The sequence below is a fragment of the Mustelus asterias genome, chromosome 3 (genome assembly GCF_964213995.1).
Source record: "Mustelus asterias chromosome 3, sMusAst1.hap1.1, whole genome shotgun sequence".
In the NCBI taxonomy this organism is placed as follows: Eukaryota; Metazoa; Chordata; class Chondrichthyes; order Carcharhiniformes; family Triakidae; genus Mustelus; species Mustelus asterias.
Genome location: NC_135803.1, coordinates 1,991,360 through 2,014,718, shown reverse-complemented (window position 1 = coordinate 2,014,718; position 23,359 = coordinate 1,991,360). Strand labels below are relative to the sequence as shown.

The following is a 23,359-nucleotide window of genomic DNA, read 5'->3' as shown; positions in this document are numbered from 1 at the left end:
CTGAGCCACAGGGACAGACTCAGTGCTGGAGATCCGGTCACTGTGGCTTACCACTGGTAGGTCGTCCCCTCAACTGTATCCAAAGCGGAATACTTGTTGCCAAGGGGAACGACCACAGGGGATCCCTGCACTGACTGCTTCCTCCCAGCCCCTCTCACCGTCACCCATCTATCTTCATTCCTCGGAGTAACTACATCCCTGAAGCTTCTATCTATGTCCTCCTCTGCCTCCCGAATGATCCGGAGTTCATCCAGCTCCAGCTCCAGTTCCCTAACGCGGTTTTTGAGGAGCTGCAGATGGGTGCACCTCCCACAGGTGTAATCAGCAGGGACACTGACGGCGTCCCTCACCTCAAACATCCTGCAGGAGGAACATTACACTGCCTTCACTTCCATCCCCTCTAGATAACTTGCGGATAAAACAAGAAAAAGAAAGAAAGAGCTTACCTGCTCTCACTCCGGGTCTTTTTTTTAGGTTAGAGGAGGGGGGAGGGTGGGAGACTCTACACGTGTCGCGTCTTGGGTTTCCTCACCGTTCAGATTTATTGGGTACAACAAAATTACCCAGGTCTCCCCACGGCCGACTTCCGGTCTCCGGTTTCCTGTTGCTTTTTAAAAAAAGCTCCAGAAAAGTAAGTGAAAATAAACTCAGCTTAACTTCCAGCTCTCCCCTCCACAATCGCTCCCCTCCACAATCGCTCCCCTCTCTGCCCACTCCGCCAGAAGAATACAATTCACATCTCTTTAACCTGTGCTTAACCCTCTCTCCACTCACAGTGACTGTACCTTTAAGACTTGATTACCTGTAAAGGCTCGCATTCCAACCATTATTCTGCAAACTGAGTTTGTGTCTTTATATGCCCTGTTTGTGAACACAAGTCCTCACTCACCTGATGAAGGAGCAGCGCTCTGAAAGCTTGTGGCTTTTGCTACCAAATAAACCTGTTGGACTTTAACCTGGTGTTGTGAGACTTCTTACCCCATTGATGTAGACAGGGACATGTTCTCCTCTACGCTTCCTGAAGTCGATGACAATCTCCTTATTTTGTTGACATTGAGGGAGAGATTATTGTTGCCGCACCAGTTCACCAGATTCTCTATCTCATTTCTGTACTCTATCTTGTCATTGTTTGAGATCCAACCCACTACAGTGGTGTCGTCAGCAAACTTGAAAATCGTGTTGGAGGGGAATTTGGCCGCACAGTGATAGGTGTATAAGGAGTATAGTCGGGAGCTGAGAACACAGCCTTGTGGGGCACCAGTTTGAGGATAATCATGGAGGAGGTGTTGTTGCCTATGATTGTGGTCTGTGGTTTAGGAAATTCAGGATCCAATCGCAGAGGGAGGTGCCAAGGCCCAGGTCACGGAGTTTGGAGATGAGTTTTGTGGGAATAATGTTGTTGAAGGTTGAGCTGTAGTCTATAAATCGGACTCTGACATAGGTGTCCTTGTTATCTAGGTGTTCCAGGGTTGAGTGCAGGGCCAGGGAGATCTCCTTTCTCTCTCTAACCCAGGGGTCACTAAACCATGATGAATAGCAGGAACCAGCCAGGGTTCCTGCTCTTGATCACTGTCCAGATGTCGCAGATATCTTCAACTTCTCTTGACACCAATCTGAGGTCCCTATCTGCTTCAAGAAAACAACCATCTTCCCAGTACCAAAGAAGAACCAGGCAGCGTGCCTTAATGACTATCGTCCGGTGGCTCAGAGTAATTGGTGTAACTCTGGTGTGCACACGGGATAAATCCGATACCTACATGGTGTAAATCCAGTTTTGTCTCACACACAAGAAAGGATTCACTTGCCACAGAGGGAGTGCAACGAAGGGTCACTAGGCTGATACCGGTGTTGGCAGGACTGTCCTATGAGGAGAGATTTGTTCGACTGTGCCTGAACTCATTAGAGTTTAGAAGGATGACAGGAGATGTGATTGGAACGTATAGAATTTGGCAGACTACATGCAGGGAAGACATTTTCGTTGGTTGGGGAATCTAGAATCAGGGACACAGTCTCAGGATATGGGGCAGACCATTTAGGACTGAGATGAGGAGAAACTTCCTCACTCAAAGGGTGGTGAACCTGTGGAATTCTCTACCACAGGAAGTTTGTGGAGACCAGGTCACTGAATGTATTCAAGAAAGAGATAGTTTTTTTTTGTTTTTAATGACATCAATGGGGTATGGGGAGAAAATGGGAGTATGGTGTTGAGATTGAGGATCAGCCATGATCATATTGACTGCAGAGCAGGCTCGAAGAGCCAAATGGCCTATTCCTGTTCCTAGTTTCTGTGAAGAATGTAATGTGAAATATTTACAAATAAAATTGAACTTTGAGAAACCCTCATGCTACCTTTGTGCTCTTGGGTCCCATGTTAGTGGCAATGGAGTTGGGAAGGAAAGTTGTGGCCATCGTGCAGAGGGAGGATCCCGGTTTGAGCAGGAGACTCTTTGATACGCTGCCCATAGATACGGTGTTGTCTACTGAAAACATTCCCCCAACACAACAGCAAATGTTCTTCATGCATGTCACCGGCACTTAATATTTTAATTGGAATTGGGTGGGGAAAAGGCAAAAAGCAAGAAGGTGGAAGCGTTGAAGAGTTCCAGTTATGAGATCAGGAATGAATCACTGTTTACAAAATCCAGACCTTTTGTGTGTAGAAATCTTTCTTCAATTCACTCCTGCAAGTTCTCTCTCTAATGTTTAGACTCTGTCCCATTCTGAGACTTACTAATCAGCAGAAAGGTTCTCTTTATCCACTCTGATCTATTTAATACATGGAAAACTTCAGTAAAATCCCAAGGAATCCAATCCTAGTTTGTGTAATCTTACCTTGTAATTTAACCCGAGGAGTTTGGTTATCATTCGAGTTCATCTACACTGCACTCCTCCGAGACGAGTACATTCTTCCTGGGGTGTAGCCAGACCTGTGACGCTAATCGGGGATGTGCTCCAACCTGGGCGTTGTACACCTTCTACCCACTTGTATTCTCATCCTCTGGTTGTACAGGGAGCATTCCATTAGCTCTGTACCTGTTCATGACCTTTTAATGTTCTGTGTACCTCAAGGGCAATTAGGGATGGGCAAGAAATTGTCGTCGAGCCAGCAACACCTGCCTCTCAGGAACAAATAAACCTTAAAAAGTCTGGAACCGCCCAAGTCTCTCTTGACTGCCATTGTTTCTCGCTTCCCACCATTTCCAGCAGTTCTTCCTAAACATTTTCTCACTGTGACCCTATTTTAACGTTTGGAAATTGGTGCAGCCCCAGAATGAGGGCAGGGCTGGGGGAGGGAGGAGGTGGATTCTGAGCAAGGGGGATAGTTGTTTGGTGGGGGTGGTGGAGGGCAGTAGTTATTGATGGGGGTGGGGAGGTATTTGTTGAGCAGGGTCCAATGGTTTTGTCCACAATCATTTTGATGCAACGGGCTCTGTTGACACAATTAATCAGCAGAACGTTTCTCTTTATCCACTCTGATCTGTTTAATACATTGAAAACTTCAGTAAAATCCCAGGGAATCCAATCCTAGTTTGTGTAATCTTACCTTGTAATTTAACCCTAGGAGTTTGGTTATCATTCGAGTTAATTTACATTGCTCTCCCTCCGAGACTAGTACATTCTTCATGATCAATTGGGCCAGTGGGCTGACGAATGGCAGATGGAATTTAATTTAGACAAATGCGAGGTGATGCATTTTGGTAGATTGAACCAGGGCAGGACTTACTCAGTTAATGGTAGGGCTTTGGGGAGAGTTCCAGAACAAAGAGATTGAGGGGTACAGGTTCATAGCTCCTTGGAAGTGGAGTCACAGGTGGACAGGGTGGTGAATCAGGCATTCAGCATGCTTGGTTTCATTGGTCAGAACATTGAATACAGGAGTTGGGACGTCTTGTTGAAGTTGTACAAGACATTGGTAAGGCCACACTTGGAATACTGTGCACAGTTCTGGTCACGCTATTATAGAAAAGATATTATTAAACTAGAAAGAGTGCAGAAAAGATTTACTAGGATGCTACCGGGACTTGATGGTTTGAGTTATAAGGAGAGGCTGGATAGACTGGGAGTTTTTTCTCTGGAGCGTAGGAGGCTGAGGGGTGATCTTATAGAGATCTATAAATAAAGAGGGGCACAGATCGTCAATATCTTTTCCCAAAGGTAGGAGAGTCTAAAACTAGCGGGCGTAGGTTTAAGGTGAGAGGGAAGAGATACAAAAGGGTCCAGAGGGGCAATTGTTTCACACAGAGGGTGGTGAGTGTCTGGAACAAGCAGCCAGAGGTAGTAGTAGAGGCGGGTACAATTTTGTCTTTTTCGAAAGCGTTTAGGCAGTCACATAGATAAGATGGGTATAGAGGGATATGGGCCAAATGCGGGCAATTGGGACTAGCTTAGTGGTAAAAACTGGGTGGCTGTATGCTGTAAACCTCTATGAATCTGATACAGCCCTCAGAGCGAGGAATTATCCGTGTGGGTGCAGTGAAGACTGGGTCTATTCCAGGACAGTCCTGCTAAGCTTTCTGCTCGAACCCTGCCATTATTGCCTCAGAGCGCAGTTTGGAAACCCCTGATTTAGAAAGTGCCCAGTTCCATCTTTGTGGATGCAAAGTGGATGAGCTGACAGTTGCTGACATTGAAATCCATTTGCTACAATTTTGTCCTTTCTCTTGGTCTCCTTGATCTCTGTAATTGGCTGCTTCCGTCTCCGCTGCTTACATTACCATCTGCCTTTGTGTCATCAGCAACCTGTTATGTGGCTTTCTATTCTGTCATCAATGTTGTCGATAAATATGAAGAGGAGTTGAGGCTCCACAGATTCTTGCAGGACACTGCTGGTGAAATCCAGTCATTTCCAGTCATGAGAGATTGAATAGGTTGGGACTTTATTCCCTGGAGCGTAGAAGATTGAGGGGAGATTTGATAGAGGTGTATAAGATTTTGATGGGTATTGATAGAGTGAATGCAAGCAGGCTTTTTCCACTGGGCGAGGGGAGAAAAAAACCAGAGGGCATGGGTTGAGGGTGAAGGGGGGAAAAGTTTAAAGGGAATATTAGAGGGGGGGCTTCTTCACGCAGAGAGTGGTGGGAGTGTGGAATGAGCTGCCGGATAAAGTGGTAAATGCGGGGTCACTTTTAACATTTAAGAAAAACTTGGACGGGTTCATGGATGAGAGGGGTGTGGAGGGATATGGTCCAAGTGCAGGTCAGTCGGACCAGGCAAAAAATGGTTTGGCACAGACAAGAAGGGCCAAAAGGCCTGTTTCTGAGCTGTAACTTTCTATGGTTCTATGGTTCTATTTCGTGTACCTGTCCATATCTCCTGCCACTCCAAATATTTCCGAACCAGGCCAATCACTTGTCTTCAATTCACAAGCTTTGGCTTTAGGTAACCGTCTTATATGAGGGATTTTATCAAATGTGTTCTGGAAATCCGTATAAAAAAATATCCAGACCGTCCTCAATCCACGGCTTTAACCACTTCAATTTGCACATGGCTCCAATAATAATCCAGAGATTATAACCCTCGAGGTGCTGTTGTTGTGTTTATCTCCCTGGTACATCCCCTAAACATCTTACCTACTCTTCCCTATGTCGTTAGTCCAAACATGGATCACAATGATGGGATCTTCCGCTTTCCTCTCCAATATCTTTCCACCTGGTTTGAAGTGTCTCATACCCAAGTTGGCCAAACACCATGTGGGACCCTTAATCCTGCCTCCAAAAGATGCTGCCTGTGCCTGAATTATTGAATGGCGTTGTCTCTACCTCGCTCCCTGCATTCCCACCGCCCCACCCCTCGCTATTGGACAGCCTCCACTTCAAGGTGTCATTGTCCATATTCAGGTGGTCTTTTTCCTTATCTTCACAAGTAACAAGTCGATTGGACCCCGTTAAATCAAATCTATTTCCCTGGTTCCTCATTCTCTAGCTCCCCTCATTCTATCAGCCACATCAATGGACCTGAATCTGTATCTCTCTGGGAGGGATGACCAAAATCTGGAGCTAGCTGACCAGATACTGCTCCCGCTCCCGACACATCAGTGTCTCCAACTCTGTGACTCTGTGAGATAGAGACCTTTACTGCCGGTGTTCACTCGACACAGTCTCACTGTTCACAAACTCCGACGTACACAACCCGCTCTGCCAGATCTTTGTCGAGATTATTAAAATCCATTTATTAGTCTGGCAAGAGTTTTTTTTCTATACAGAATAGAAGAAACATAGAAAGCTTCAGCACAAACAGGCCCTTCGGCCCCACAAGTTGTGCCGAACACAGCCCTACCTTCTAGACCTACCTATCACCCTCCATCCTATTAAGTCCCATGTACTCATCCAGGAGTCTCTTAAAAGACCCTATTGAGTTTGCCTCCACCACCACTGACGGCAGCCGATTCCACTCGCCCACCACCCTCTGTGTGAAAAACTTCCACCTAACATCTCCCCTGTACCTACCCCCCAGCACCTTAAACCTGTGTCCTCTCGTAGCAGCCATTTCCACCCTGGGAAAAAGCCTCTGAGAGTCCACCCGATAATAAACTCTAAAACACTCGACAAAAGTTTTAACCGTGAAATTGCCACATGCATCACCCACAATGCCAAGTCCCCAGTGCACAAAGGAAGAATTCCGGCACTGGGAGCCCAGACCCAAGGGCTCAGGCTCATTCACACGGCAGCACGGAATGCCACAGTGTGTCCAAGAGCCAGTGAGGATAAAGAAATGCAGGGTGTACAAGTGCAGCCCGTACAGGAAACTTCACCCAGCAGAGTGGAATGGCACGGAGGGGATTTCCAAGACACCTCATGGGGCAAGGCAGGAAGGTTTAGAAGCCTCGCACCAATCAGAAATTCTGCTATGAGCTGTAAGAGTGCAGGTTTATTGCACTCTGACTTGATTAGAATTGAACGTAACATGGCTGCTTCCAGTTAGTGCTTCATGGCAGTGATCACATGACCACAGTAAGCCAGGTAGGGCCTTTAGTATAAACACAAAATACTGCAGATGCTGGAATCTCAAGTCTGAATGAGTCACAGCTCTGTTGAACGATCATCCAGACTCGAAACGTTGATTCTATTCTCTCTCCACAGATGCTGTCAGACCTGCTGAGATTTTCCAGCATTTTCTGTTTTTGGGACTTTTAGTATTTGATTGTATTTCAATCCCAACACTGTCCAAACAAGGCCTGCCACACACCTGAGCCACCTCAACACCTTGGGCACAGTTGGCACAGAGCATCATCTTAAGTGCCTCTGTGTCTTTGCCCATGAACTGGACTGGAACCAGGGAGATACACTGGACTAACTCAGCCCACTCCTCAGACAGCTCAGACAACCAGAGCCCTCTCTCCTCTTCCAGACACACAAACCCTGAAGATCCCACTACAGTTTTTAAAGTCCAAATGCGAAACTAAATTTTAACTTGAGATGTACTCACACTCCACTTCCCACCAAATTCCCAATTCTTGCACAGAGGAAAATTACTACAGATGCTGGAAGTCTAAGATTTTTAAAATGCTGGAAATTCTCAGCAGGTCTGGCAGCGTCTGAGAAGAGAAAAACAGAGTTAATCTCCCATCGCTCTGACAGTCATGGACCTGAAACATTAACTCGGGTGGGATTCTCCGCCACAAGTGCCCCCCAAGACCAGAAATTCCCTCCCAAGCTCAACAGATCTTTGAATGATCTGTCAAAGTTTCTGTTGTTATGATGGGGCAGGACAGTGAGGTTAACACTGCTGCCTCACAGTGACAGGGACCCAGGTTCAATTTCTGGCTTGGGTCACTGTCTGCGTGGAGTTTGCACATTCTCCCCGTGTCTGCATGGGTTTCCTCCGGGTGTTCCAGTTTCCTCCTACAGTTCAAAGATGTATGGGTTAGATGGATTGGCCATGCTAAATTGCCTCGTAGTATCAGGGGGACTAGTTAGCGTAGGTTCATGGGGTTATGGGGATAGGGCCTGGGTGGGATTGTGATCAGTGCAGACTCAATGGGCCAAATGGCCTCCTTCTGCACTGTAGGGATTCTATGATTCCCGCAGCGGCAGAATGGGAGAATTTCAGCCTTGGTTTCTCTCTCCACAGATGCTGCCAGACCTGCTAAGTATTTCCTGCACTTTTTTTTATTTTTATCTCAACATTCACACTCTGTTTACAATGCACTCCACTTACAAACGCTCTGTAAGACCCGAGTAACTCTCTGCTAACCCATGCAGAGAGTGGAAACACAGATTGGCTCAATGAGATCAGCTGTGTCAGGGAATATTAACAGCATCATCAGCGTGGATGGGAACGGCCGTGTTTCAGAATGAAAAGTCCTTGTGCAATAATGTGACACAATGCTGATGTTTCTGATTCCTAACCTGAGACGTTTGACATTGGCGTTAAGCTGATTGTGTGGCTTGGGAACAATGGTCCTTGCAGCCGATCTGTGAAGAAAGTTGAGTTTCATTTCTCTTCTGAAAAAGGTGCTGAAAGTCTGTGTGAAAGACTGAAATGGATTAGAGTTTACAATCTCTCTGTTATATGTTAATATTATTTTGCAATCACTCCCTAAATTGCAATTGTGTAATGAAAACCCCTGCTGGAAGTTGCACAATCTTCAGAGAATTTGCTGTCGATGGTACGAACAAATTTTAAATCATCCCAGATGGGCTGTTCAACACAGGATTGGATTTGGGTTTAAACACGACATTGACCATATTTAGGCATTTGATGCAGCTCTTGTCTAATTGGCTACTTTTACATCTGAATGTCCAACAGACTCAGAGTGAAAAGTCGTTGTGCAACAATGTGACACAATTCTGACCATTAACCTCGGAGTTCCAACTCAAACCTGCTCTCTCGCCAACAAATGCTGTTTGATTGGCAGCTTGAAGCTTTTCATCTGTTAAATTCTCCTTGGAAATGTTTGTATGTAAGGTCACATGATTTTGGCAATAACACTGCGAGAGAAAAAGAGAAAGAGAGACTGGGATAGAGAGAGAGAGAGAGACAGAGAGACTGGGATAGAGAGAGAGAGAGACTGGGATAGAGAGAGAGAGAGAGACTGGGATAGAGAGAGAGACTGGGATAGAGAGAGAGAGAGAGAGACTGGGATAGAGACAGAGAGACTGGGATAGAGACAGAGAGACTGGGATAGAGAGAGAGAGAGAGAGACTGGGATAGAGAGAGACTGGGATAGAGAGAGACTGGGATAGAGAGAGAGAGACTGGGACAGAGAGAGAGAGAGAGACTGGGATAGAGAGAGAGAGAGAGAGACTGGGATAGAGAGAGAGACATAGACTGGGATAGAGAGAGAGAGACTGGGATAGAGAGAGAGAGAGACTGGGATAGAGAGAGAGAGAAACTGTGACAGAGAGAGACTGGGATAGAGAGAAAGAGAGAGAGAAACTGGGATAGAGAGAGAGAGAGAGACTGGGATAAAGAGAGAGAGACTGGGATAAAGAGAGAGAGACTGGGATAGAGAGAGAGACAGACTGGGATAGAGAGAGACTGGGATAGAGAGGGAGAGAGACTGGGATAGAGAGAGAGAGAGACTGGGATAGAGAGAGAGAGAGAGAGACTGGGATAGAGAGAGAGACTGGGATAGAGAGAGAGACAGACTGGGATAGAGAGAGACTGGGACAGAAAGAGAGCATAAAGTAAAGTTTATTTATCAGTGTCACAAGTAGGCTGACATTAAGACCATAAGACCATAAGACATAGGAGCGGAAGTAAGGCCATTCGGCCCATCGAGTCCACTCCACCATTCAATCATGGTTGATTTCAACTCCATTTACCCGCTCTCTCCCCATAGCCCTTAATTCCTCGAGAAATCAAGAATTTATCAATTTCTGTCTTGAAGACGCTCAACGTCTCGGCCTCCACAGCCCTCTGTGGCAATGAATTCCACAGACCCACCACTCTCTGGCTGAAGAAATTTCTCCTCATCTCTGTTCTAAAGTGACTCCCTTTTATTCTAAGGCTGTGCCCCCGCGTCCTAGTCTCCCCTGTTAATGGAAACAACTTCCCTACGTCCATCCTATCTAAGCCGTTCATTATCTTGTAAGTTTCTATCAGATCTCCCCTCAACCTCCTAAACTCCAATGAATATAATCCCACGATCCTCAGACGTTCATCGTATGTCAGGCCTACCATTCCTGGGATCATCCGTGTGAATCTCCGCTGGACCCGCTCCAGTGCCAGTATGTCCTTCCTGAGGTGTGGGGCCCAAAATTGCTCACAGTACTCCAAATGGGGCCTAACCAGTGCTTTATAAAGCCTCAGAAGTACATCCCTGCTTTTGTATTCCAAGCCTCTTGAGATAAATGACAACATTACATTTGCTTTCTTAATTACGGACTCAACCTGCAAGTTTACCTTTAGAGAATCCTGGACTAGGACTCCCAAGTCCCTTTGCAAGTAACATCGCAATAAGGTTGCTGTGAAAATCCCCTAGTCGCCACACTCCGGAGCCTGTTCGGGTACACTGAGGGAGAATTTAGCATGGTCAATACACCTAACCAGCACGTCTTTCAGACTGTGGGAGGAAACCGGAGCACCCGGGGGAAATCTACGCAGACACGGGGAGAATGTGCAAACTCCACACAGATAGTGACCCATGCCAGGAATCGAACCTGGGTCCCTCACGCTGTGAGGCAGCAGTGCTAGCCACAGTGCCACCATGCCACCCCGAGCTAATGGGGCTATTTGGGGCTAGTGAATAAAATGTTTCTTCCTCCAAATCCTTTCCACTATTAGGTGGCTGCATTTCATTAGCATGTGTCTGACTCATGGTGCCCATGAATTCTCTCCATAGTTTTCCTGATGTGGTGGGTCCGTCCTATAAGAAGAGATTAAGGAGATTGGGCCTGGGTTCTCTAAAGTTTGGAAGATTGAGAAATGATTGCATTGAATCTTAGTATATTCTGACAGGGCTTGACAGGGTAGATGCAGAAAGGATGTTCCAGGTCTAGAAACGGGACACAGTCTCAAAATAAGAGGCACGCCACTCAGGGCTGAGATGAGGAGGAATCTTTGACTCAGAGGGTTATGATTCTTTTTCAATTATCTCCTCCAGAGGGCTGTGGAATCTCAGCCATTGAGTGGGTTGAAGACAGAGGTCAGTGGCTCCAGAATTGGGGGTCGTGCGAGAAGGTAGCATTGAGGTAAAAGATCAGTCATTATCTGGTTGAATGGCAGATCAATCTCTCAGAATCAAAGAGGGCCGATTACTGCTCCAGTTTGTGTGTTCAGTTCTGGACACTGTGCTTCAGGAAGTACAGATTCACAGCAATCAGGGCTTGCCATTTCAGTTCGAAGTACAGGACATTAAGTGGTGATTTAACCATGATAGATATCGATAAAACAATTTCCACAGGTGGCGAGTACAGTCCTGAACAAACGAGTAGAACATTTTAGAGATCCTAAATGAATATTTCTCATCAGTATTTACTGTTGAGAAAAGCATGGGTGTTAGGGAACTTGGGGAAATAAATAGTGATGTCTTGAGGAGTGTACATATTACAGAGAAAGAGGTGCTAGAAATCTTAAAGCGCATCAAGGTAGATAAATCCCCGGGACCTGATGTAATGTATCCCAGGACATTGTGGGAGGCTAGGGAGGAAATTGCAGGTCCCCTCGCCGAGATATTTGAATCATCGATAGTCACGGGTGAGGTGCCTGAACATTGGAGAGTGGCAAATGTTGTGCCTTTGTTTAAAAAGGGTTGCAGGGAAAAGCCTGGGAACTACAGGCCAGTGAGCCTCACGCCTGTAATGGGTAAGTTGTTGGAAGGTATTTTGAGAGACAGGATCTACAGGCATTTAGAGACGCAAGGACTGATTAGGGACAGTCAGCATGGCTTTGTGAATGGAAAATCATGTCTCACAAATTTGATTGAGTTTTTTGAAGGGGTAACCAAGAAGGTAGATGAGGGCAGTGCAGTTGATGTTGTCTACATGGACTTTAGCAAGGCCTTTGACAAGGTACTGCATGGCAGGTTGTTGCATAAAGTTAAATCTCACGGGATCCAGGGTGAGGTATCTAAATGGATACAAAATTGGCTTCTTGACAGAAGCCAGAGGGTGGTTGTAGAGAGTTGTTTTTCAAACTGGAGGCCTGTGACCAGTGGTGTGCCTCAGGGATCAGTGTTGGGTCCACTGTTATTTGTCATTTATATTAATGATTTGGATGAGAATATAGGGGGCATGGTTAGTAAGTTTGCAGATGACACTAAGATTGGTGGCATAGTGGACAGTGAAGAAAGTTATCTCCAATTGCAACGGGATCTTGATCAATTGGGCCAGTGGGCTGACGAATGGCAGATGGAGTTTAATTTAGACAAATGTGAGGTGATGCATTTTGGTAGATTGAACCAGGGCAGGACTTACTCAGTTAATGGTAGGGCGTTGGGGAGAGTTACAGAACAAAGAGATCTCAGGGTACACGTTCATAGCTCCTTGAAAGTGGAGTCACAGGTGGACAGAGTGGTGAAGAAGGCATTCGGCATGCTTGGTTTCATCGGTCAGAACATTGAATACAGGAGTTGGAATGTCTTGTTGAAGTTGTACAAGACATTGGTAAGGCCACACTTGGAAAACTGTGTGCAATTCTGGTCACCCAATTATAGAAAGGATATTATTAAATGAGACAGAGTGTAGAAAAGATTTACTAGGATGCTACCGGGACTTGATGGTTTGGGTTATGAGGAGAGGCTGAATAGACTGGGACTTTTTTCTCTGGAGCGTAGGAGGCTGAGGGGTGATCTTATAGAGGTCTATAAAATAATGAGGGGCACAGATCAGCTGGATAGTCAATATCTTTTCCCAAAGGTAGGGGAGACTAAAACGAGAGGGCATAGGTTTAAGGTGAGAGGGGAGAGATACAAAAGTGTCCAGAGGGGCAATTTTTTCACAAAGAGGGTGGTGAGTGTCTGGAACAAGCTGCCAGAGGTAGTAGTAGAGGCGGGTACAATTTTGTCTTTTAAAAAGCATTTAGATAGTTACATGGATACGATGGGTATAGAGGGATATGGGCCAAATGCAGGCAATTGGGATTAGCTTAGGGGTTTAAAAAAAGGGTGGCATGGACAAGTTGGGCCGAAGGGCCTGTTTCCATGCTGTAAACCTCTATGACTCTATGATTCTATAAAGTTGATAAGGCACCAAGATAGGTGGAGATGTATCTAAAGATATTGAGAAAAGTGAGAGTGGAAATTACAGAGGTGGAGATCATATACCCTTTACTGTCGCTTCACTTCCAGCCAGTCTCAGCCAGTCTGACTGCCATCCTCCACACCCTCAATAAAAGCAAAATACCGCAGATGCTGGAAATCTGACATAAGAACAGGGAATGCAGGAAAAGCTCCGCAGATCTGGCAGCATCTGTGGAGGGAGAAACAAGACTTAACGTTTCGGGTTGAATCTTCTTTGGAACTCAGAAGGTTAACTCTATTTCTCTCTCCACACATGCTGCTGAGCACGCTGAGTTTTTCCAGAATTGTGGGATTGATTATCAAGTTTTCCTGTTCCCAGTGTTTGACGCCTCTGTTTCCCTATCCTTTCTCCAACACAGAACACTCTGGAAAAGTGCAGCGTTTGCTCAAAGCCAATCATGGAGCGAATCCTGCGTGCGACGGGTAAAGCCTATCACCCACAATGCTTCACCTGTGTGATGTGTCACCGCAGCCTCGATGGGATCCCCTTCACTGTCGATGCGTCCAATCAGATTCACTGCATTGAGGATTTCCACAAGTAGGTACCTTCCACAACACTTCACAAACAACGTCACTCACACACAAACCAACATCGCAAACTATCCTTCACTACAGATTTAACCAAACAGCTTCACTCAACAAACAATTCAACCAATGACTCGTCAATCACGAAATGCATTGAACAGTGATCTGGTGTGGACAGTTAATCCCCTTAATTTATTCACGACAAAACTTGTAACAACTCCCACGAGGATACAGTTCCTGAAGGTGCTGACTCTCACTGGGATACAGTTCCTGAAGGTGCTGACTCTCACTGGGATACAGTTCCTGAAGATGCTGACTCTCACTGGGATACAGTTCCTGAAGGTGCTGACTCTCACTGGGATACAGTTCCTGAAGGTGCTGACTCTCACTGGGATACAGTTCCTGAAGGTACTGACTCTCACTGGGATACAGTTCCTGAAGGTGCTGACTCTCACTGGGATACAGTTCCTGAAGGTGCTGACTCCCACTGGGATACAGTTCCTGAAGGTGCTGACTCTCACTGGGATACAGTTCCTGAAGGTGCTGACTCCCACTGGGATACAGTTCCTGAAGGTGCTGACTCCCACTGGGATACAGTTCCTGAAGGTGCTGACTCTCACTGGGATACAGTTCCTGAAGGTGCTGACTCTCACTGGGATACAGTTCCTGAAGGTGCTGACTCTGACTGGGGGACAGTTCCTGAAGGTGCTGACTCTCACTGGGATACAGTTCCTGAAGGTGCTGACTCTCACTGGGATACAGTTCCTGAAGGTGCCGACTCTCACTGGGATACAGTTCCTGAAGGTGCTGACTCTCACTGGGATACAGTTCCTGAAGGTGCTGACTCTCACTGGGATACAGTTCCTGAAGGTGCTGACTCTCACTGGGATACAGTTCCTGAAGGTGCTGACTCTCACTGGGATACAGTTCCTGAAGGTGCCGACTCTCACTGGGGGACAGTTCCTGAAGGTGCTGACTCTCACTGGGATACAGTTCCTGAAGGTGCTGACTCTCGCTGGGATACAGTTCCTGAAGGTGCTGACTCTCACTGGGATACAGTTCCTGAAGGTGCTGACTCTCACTGGGATACAGTTCCTGAAGGTGCTGACTCTCACTGGGATACAGTTCCTGAAGGTGCTGACTCTCACTGGGATACAGTTCCTGAAGGTGCTGACTCTCACTGGGATACAGTTCCTGAAGGTGCTGACTCTTACTGGGATACAGTTCCTGAAGGTGCTGACTCTCACTGGGATCAGTGAGTGACGAATATCAATGATCAAACCTGCTGAGGGATTGTGCGCACTCGGGATTCCCTGTGTCGTTGTTTTGAATCATTCTGATGGTTACTTTCTGCTTCAACAGGAAATTTGCCCCGAGGTGCTGTGTCTGCAATGAAGCCATTATGCCTGCGCAGGGGCAAGAGGAAACCGTGCGCATCGTGGCTCTCGACCGTGATTTCCACGTGCAGTGTTACCGCTGTGAGGTATGAACACTGGCATTGACTTATCCAAATAAAGAGCATCAGCTGGGGGGGCTCTGTGGAGAATGATTCCTCTTCGCAAGTTACCAGCGTAAACCGGGGCTCAATGGGTAGCTCGGCTGCTCTCTCCCTTTGAGTTACAAAATTGTGGGGAGGTAATGGCTTCGTGATATTATAGCCAGACTATTAGTCCAAAAACTCAGCTAATAGTCTGGGGACCCAGGTTTGAATCCCACCAGAGCAGATATGGGATTTGAATTCAATTTTAAAAATCTGAAATTAAGAATCTACTGTTCAGAGGGTCAGTACTGAGGGAGTGCTGCACTGTCAGAGGGTCAGTACTGAGGGAGTGCTGCACTGTCAGAGGGTCAGTACTGAGGGAGTGCTGCACTGTCAGAGGGTCAGTACTGAGGGAGTGCCGCACTGTCAGAGGGTCAGTACTGAGGGAGTGCTGCACTGTCAGAGGGTCAGTACTGAGGGAGTGCCGCACTGTCAGAGGGTCAGTACTGAGGGAGTGCCGCACTCTCAGAGGGTCAGTACTGAGGGAGTGCCGCACTGTCAGAGGGTCAGTACTGAGGGAGTGCCGCACTGTCAGAGGGTCAGTACTGAGGGAGTGCCGCACTGTCAGGGGGTCAGTACTGAGGGAGTGCCGTACTGTCAGAGGGTCAGTGCTGCGGGAGTGCTGCACTGTCAGAGGGTCAGTACTGAGGGAGTGCTGCACTGTCAGAGGGTCAGTACTGAGGGAGTGCCGCACTGTCAGAGGGTCAGTGCTGAGGGAATGCTGCACTGTCAGAGGGTCAGTACTGAGGGAGTGCTGCACTGTCAGAGGGTCAGTACTGAGGGAGTGCCGCACTGTCAGAGGGTCAGTACTGAGGGAGTGCCGCACAGTCAGAGGGTCAGTACTGAGGGAGTGCCGCACTGTCAGAGGGTCAGTACTGAGGGAGTGCTGCACTGTCAGAGGGTCAGTACTGAGGGAGTGCTGCACTGTTAGAGGGTCAGTACTGAGGGAGTGCCGCACTGTTAGAGGGTCAGTACTGAGGGAGTGCCGCACAGTCAGAGGGTCAGTACTGAGGGAGTGCCGTACTGTCAGAGGGTCAGTACTGAGGAGTGCCGCACAGTCAGAGGGTCAGTACTGAGGGAGTGCTGCACTGTCAGAGGGTCAGTACTGAGGGAGTGCTGCACTGTCAGAGGGTCAGTACTGAGGGAGTGCTGCACTGTCAGGGGGTCAGTACTGAGGGAGTGCTGCACTGTCAGAGGGTCAGTACTGAGGGAGTGCCGCACTGCCAGAGGGTCAGGACTGCGGGGGTGCCGCACTGTCAGAGGGTCAGTGCTGAGGGAGTGCTGCACTGTCCCAGGGCACTATTTTGGAAAGCAGGAGAATGCTCCCTAATGTTTATCCCTCAATCGCATTGCTCAAACAGATTCGGTGCTGATTGTAATATTGTTGTTTGTGGTGCTTTCTGGTTTTTAAATTTGGAATCTGAGCTTCTACAGTCACCATAACGTGAGTTTATTTGACATCTGTGAAATGAGAGAATGCCAGAAGCTGCTTTCCGAATGTTCTGAAGCAGATTGACAGCAATGCAACTGAGGTCATGGTCTGGCTGATGACCAGATGTTTGTTGAGGGACGTGCATTATTCAGAGGGAGGAGACCAAGAGACCTGGAGGGGTTTAGTGAGGGAATTCCAGAGCTTTAGGCTCTGGGAACTGAAGGCGCGGCCACCAATGATGGAAGAATAATTATTGGGAATCGTCAGAATTTGAGAAATGCAGATATTGCAAAGGATTGTGGCATTGCAGCGGCAAGGAGCCCAGACACTGGATCAGAATTTTAAAATCGAGGGGCTGTTGATCGGGAGCTAGTGTCACTCAGCGAGCACAGAAGTGATTGACGAACAGGACTTGGTCTGAGTTAAGACACACACAGCAGATTACTTGGAGAGCAGAATGTGGGAAAGCAGCCAGGAACACGATGGACTCGTCAAGTCCAAACTAATAAAGGCAGAAGTGAGCTTTTCAGCAGCTGATGAACTGAGGCAGGGACAGTATTGGGCAATGTTCTGGCGATGGAAATAGGCCACACAAATATGGCATCAGAAGTTCATCCCGGGGCCAGAGGTTACAAATAGTCTGGTTCAACTTCAGACAGAGAGGTGGACAGGGAAGGCGATGTGAGAGAAATGGTTTTATTGGGGACTCTCACAACACAGCTAGAGGGGAGAGTATCATTGACCCAATCACTATCTGCTGAAATATTGTGGCAACTGGTTTCTTATCAAAAGATCTTCAGGCAGGTTTTAAAGCACTTTGGGATGTTTTGTGTAAAAGGTACTATAAAAATGCAATGTTTATGTTTGGATGTGTTCCGATCGAGCTGGGAGGATTGCTCTGTCTGTCTCTGCTTCTAAAACCTAACTCTCTCACACACACACACTCACACAGGGAAGCATCCTCTTGTTCGTCATTGTTATCATTGTCTACAGGAACAGTGCCAGAAGACTGGAGTAGAGCAAATGTTGTCCCCTTGTTCAAGAAGGGAAGTAGAGACAACCCTGGTAATTATAGACCGGTGAGCCTTACTTCTGTTGTGGGCAAACTATTGGAAAGGATTATAAGAGATAGGATTTATAATCATCTAGAAAGGAATAATTTGATTAGGGATAGTCAACATGGTTTTGTGAAGGGTAGGTCATGCCTCACAAACCTTATTGAGTTCTTTGAGAAAGTGACCAAAGAGGTGGATGAGGGTAAAGCAGTTGATGTGGTGTATATGGATTTCAGTAAAGCATTTGATAAGGTTCCCCATGGTAGGTTATTGCAGAAAATATGGAAACATGGGATTGAGGGTGATTTAACAGTTTGGATCAGAAGTTGGCTAGCTGTAAGAAGACAGAGGGTGGTGATTGATGGGAAATGTTCATCCTGGAGTTCAGTTACTAGTGGTGTACCGCAAGGATCTGTTTTGGGGCCACTGCTGTTTGTCATTTTTATAAATGACCTGGATGAGGGCGTAGAAGGATGGGTTAGTAAATTTGCGGATGACACTAAAGTCAGTGGAGTTGTGGACAGTGCGGAAGGTTGTTGCAGGTTACAGAGCGACATAGATAAGCTGCAGTGCTGGGCTGAGAGGTGGCAAATGGAGTTTAATGTGGAAAAGTGTGAGGTGATTCACTTTGGAAGGAGTAACAGGATTACAGAGTACTGGGCTAATGGTAAGATACTTGGTAGTGTGGATGAACAGAGAGACCTCGGTGTCCATGTGCATAGATCCCTGAAAGTTGGCACCCAGGTTGATAGGGTTGTTAAGAAGGCGTACGGAGTGTTAGCTTTTATTGGTAGAGGGATTGCATTTCGGAGCCAGGAGGTCATGTTGCAGCTGTACAAAACTCTGGTGCGGCCGCACTTGGAGTATTGCGTACAGTTCTGGTCACCGCATTATAGGAAGGATGTGGAAGCATTGGAATGGGTGCAGAGGAGATTTACCAGGATGTTGCCTGGTATGGTGGTAAAATCGTATGAGGAAAGACTGAGGGGCTTGAGGTTGTTTTCGTTAGAGAGAAGAAGGTTAAGAGGTGACTTAATAGAGGCATACAAGATGATCAGAGGATTAGACAGGGTGGATAGTGAGAGCTTTTTTCCTCGGATGGTGATAGCTAGCACGAGGGGACATAGCTTTAAATTGAGGGGTGATAGATATAGTAAGAAGTTTAACAACACCAGGTTAAAGTCCAACAGGTTTATTTGGAGCAAAAGCCACACAAGCTTTCGGAGCTGCAAGCCCCTTCTTCAGGTGAGTGGGAATTCTGTTCACAAACAGAGCGTATAAAGACACAAACTCAATTTACATGAATAATGGTTGGAATGCGAATACTTACAACTAATCAAGTCTTTAAGAAACAAAACAATGTGAGTGGAGAGAGCATCAAGACAGGCTAAAAAGATGTGTATTGTCTCCAGACAAGACAGCCAGTGAAACTCTGTGGGGGTTACAAATAGTGTGCCATGAACCCAATATCCCGGTTGAGGCCGTCCTCGTGTGTGCGGAACTTGGCTATCAGTTTCTGCTCAGCGACTCTGCGCTGTCGTGTGTCGCGAAGGCCGCCTTGGAGAACGCTTACCCGAATATCAGAGGCCGAATGCCCGTGACCGCTGAAGTGCTCCCCAACAGGAAGAGAACAGTCTTGCCTGGTGATTGTCGAGCGGTGTTCATTCATCCGTTGTCGTAGCGTCTGCATGGTTTCCCCAATGTACCATGCCTCGGGACATCCTTTCTTGCAGCGTATCAGGTAGACAACGTTGGCCGAGTTGCAAGTGTATGTACCGTGTACCTGGTGGATGGTGTTCTCACGTGAGATGATGGCATCCATGATAGATATAGGACAGATGTCAGAGGTGGGTTCTTTACTCAGAGAGTAGTAAGGGTGTGGAATGCCCTGCCTGCAGCAGTAGTGGACTCGTCAACATTAAGAGCATTCAAATGGTTATTGGATAAACATATGGATGATATTGGAATAGTGTAGGTTAGATGGGCTTTAGATTGGTTTCACTGGTCGGCGCAACATCGAGGGCCGAAGGGCCTGTACTGCGCTGTAATGTTCTATGTTCCGATTGAGCTGGGATCGCTCTGTCTCTGCTTCCCCACCGGTTACAACATTCATTAATGATTTCTCCAGCGAGCAACACGGCCAAATCGGAGCTTTACCCATAAATCCCAGGGTGACTCCTCAATGTCCGGGATTCCACAATAAACAACAGAATAATTCATTGATTTTCAGACCAGGTCTGTCAAATAGAAAGTCAAAGCTCATCAACACAGCATGAAATAACGTATAACGATTACTCCTTCTAAAACCTAATTCTCTCTCATACACACACTCATGCTCACACTCTCTCTCACACCCGCTCACACTCTCTCTCATACATACACAACCAAACACATACACACTCTCTCCCTCACACCCTCTCTCATACACACATACAATCACACTCTGTCTCACACATTCTCTCTCTCTCACCAACACATACTCATATACACACTCACGCACTCTTACACACACACTCTCACACTCTCTCTCGTATACACACTCATACACACACACACAATCACACACACACTTGCGCTCACACTCACACACACTCGTACATACAGTCTCTCTCTCACACACACACGCTCACACACACACTCACACTCATATACACACTCTTACACACACACCCTCGCACTCCTTCTTACATACATTCATACACAAACACACACACACACACACACTCTCAGACACACTTGCGCTCACACTTTCTCTCACACACACTCTCATGCACACTCACACTCATATACAGACTCACTCACTCTCGTACACAAACACTCTCACACTTTCACACACACACATTCAGACACACACACACACTGCGATGTCTCTCCTGCTACTTTTCAGGTGGAGTGGAGGAAAGTCTGTAGTCAGTTGATTTCAGAGTGTAAAGAGATTTTGGGGCACCTCCATTCACTGGATGCTGTGAGACTCGGTCTGAAGCTTCAGGTGCTGGTGTGTCCTTTACCCAAACAGCTGCTCTTTTCTTCCCCAAAGCCAAAACCAGCCGACCATTTTCCAAACACTGTTTTCTGGGTATGGGTGGGTTTTTTTATTCATTTATTCACAGGACGTGGGCGTCGCTGGCTGGCCAGCATTTATTGCCCATCCCTAATTGCCCTCCATTCAGAGTCAACCACATTGCTGTGCCTCTGGAGTCACATGTAGGCCAGATCGGGTAAGGACGGCAGATTTCCTTCCCTAAAGGACATTAGTCTTGAGGCAAATCAGAGTGGATAAATCTCCAGGACCGGACAGGGTATTCCCACGGACCTTGAGGGAAGCTAGTGTTGAACTTGCAGGGGCCCTGGCAGACGTATTTAAAATGTCAGTATTCACGGCGGAGGTGCCGGATGATTGAAGGGTGGCTCATGTTGTTCCGTTGTTTAAAAAAGGTTCCAAAAGAAATCCGGGTAATTATAGGCCAGTAAGTTTGACGTCGGTGGTGGGCAAGTTATTGGAAGGTGTGATAAGGGATAGAATCTACAAATATTTGGATAGACAGGGACTTATTAGGGAGAGTCAACATGCCTTTGTGCGTGGTAGGTCATGTTTGACCAATCTATTAGAGTTTTTCGAGGAGGTTACCAGGAAAGTGGATGAAGAGAAGGCGGTGGATTGTCTACCTGGATTTCAGCAAGGCCTTTGATAAGGTCCCTCATGGGAGGTTAGTTAGGAAGGTTCAGTCGCTGGGTATACATGGGGAGGTAGTAAATTGGATTAGACACTGGCTCAATTGAAGCAGCCAGAGAGTGGTTGTGGAGGATTGCTTCTCTGAGTAGAGGCCTGTGACTAGTGGTGTGCCGCAGGGATCGGTGTTGGGTCCATTGTTGTTTGTCATCTATATCAATGATCTGGATGATAATGTGGTAAATTGGATCAGCAAATTTGCTGATGATACAAAGATTGGAGGTGTAGTGGACAGTGAGGAAGGTTTTCAAAGCTTGCAGAGGGATTTGGACCAACTAGAAAAATGGGCTGAAAAATGGCAAATGGAATTTAATGATGTGGAGATGCCGGCGTTGGACTGGGGTCAACACAGTAAGAAGTTTAACAACACCAGGTTAAAGTCCTGGTGATTCACCTGAAGAAGAGGCTTGGGGCTCCGAAAGCTTGTGTGGTTTTTGCTACCAAATAAACCTGTTGGACTTTAACCTGGTGTTGTTAAACTTCTTAAATGGAATTTAACGCAGACAAGTGTGAGATATTGCACTTTGGAAGGACAAACCAAAGAAGAACGTACAGGGTAAATGGTAGGACTCTGAAGAGTGCAGTTGAACAGAGGGATCTGGGAATACAGGTACAGAATTCCCTAAAAGTGACGTCACAGGTGGATAGGGTCGTAAAGAGTGCCTTTGGTACATTGGCCTTTATAAATCGGAGTATCAAGTATAAAAGTTGGAGTGTTATGGTAAGGTTATATAAGGCATTGGTGAGGCCGAATTTAGAGTATTGTGTACAGTTTTGGTCATCTAGTTACAGGAAGGATGTAAATAAGGTTGAAAGAGTGCAGAGAAGGTTCACAAGGATGTTGCCGGGACTTGAGAAGCTGAGTTACAGAGAGAGATTGAATAGGTTGGGACTTTATTCCCTGGAGCGTAGAAGATTGAGGGGAGATTTGATAGAGGTGTATAAGATTTTGATGGGTATAGATAGAGTGAATGCAAGCAGGCTTTTTCCACTGAGGCTAGGGGAGAAAAAAACCAGAGGGCATGGGTTAAGGGTGAAAGGAGAAAAGTTTAAAGGGAATATTAGGGGGGGCTTCTTCACGCAGAGAGTGGTGGGAGTGTGGAATGAGCTGCCAGATAAAGTGGTAAATGCGGGGTCACTTTTAACATTTAAGAAAAACTTGGACGGGTTCATGGATGAGAGGGGTGTGGAGGGATATGGTCCAAGTGCAGGTCAGTGGGACTAGGCAAAAAGTGGTTCAGCACAGACAAGAAGGGCCAAAAGGCCTGTTTCTGAGCTGTAATTTTCTATGGTTCTATGGTTCTAGTGAGCCAGATGGGTTTTTACAACAATCGACAATGGTTTCATGGTCATCAGTAGATTCTTAATTCCAGAATTTTATTCAATTCAAATTTCACCATCTGTTGTGGTGGGATTTGGAGTTGTGCAACCTCATAGAAATCATAGAAACCCTACAGTCCAGAAAGAGGCCATTTGGCCCATCGAGTCTGCACCGACCACAATCCCACCCAGGCCCTACCCCCATATCCAACCACTAATCCCTCCAACCTACGCATCTCAGGACACTAAGGGCAATTTGTAGCATGGCTAATCAACCTAACCCGCACATCTTTTGGACTGTGGGAGGAAACCCACGCAGACACGAGGGGAATGTGCAAACTCCACACCGACCCAAGCCGGGAATCGAACCCAGGCCCCTGGAGCTGTGAAGCAGCAGTGCTAACCACTGTGCTACCGTGCCGCCAAGGTCCCCAAATCTTGCCCCAGATCTTGCCCTGGTTCTCTGAATTACTCATCCAGTGAATTTATTTAAGCCATGTGAGCGTTTTGTGAACATTCCACCAGGGTCAAGAATCTTTCCAGCTCCTTTAAAACTGCTTAATTACCATTTCCT

The 23,359-nt window shown here is 46.7% G+C and overlaps 1 protein-coding gene across 2 annotated transcripts in view; it reads left to right on the top strand.

Moving 5' to 3' along the window:
• Nucleotides 1-23,359, top strand: part of lpp (LIM domain containing preferred translocation partner in lipoma) — a 296,604-nt gene that overhangs the window by 260,309 nt on the left and 12,936 nt on the right. For both annotated transcript variants that reach the window (XM_078204277.1, XM_078204285.1), the window contains exons 7-8: nucleotides 13,543-13,721; nucleotides 15,071-15,191. In XM_078204277.1, coding sequence (XP_078060403.1) covers nucleotides 13,543-13,721; nucleotides 15,071-15,191 — 300 coding nt within the window. The remainder of the gene's footprint in view (nucleotides 1-13,542; nucleotides 13,722-15,070; nucleotides 15,192-23,359) is intronic.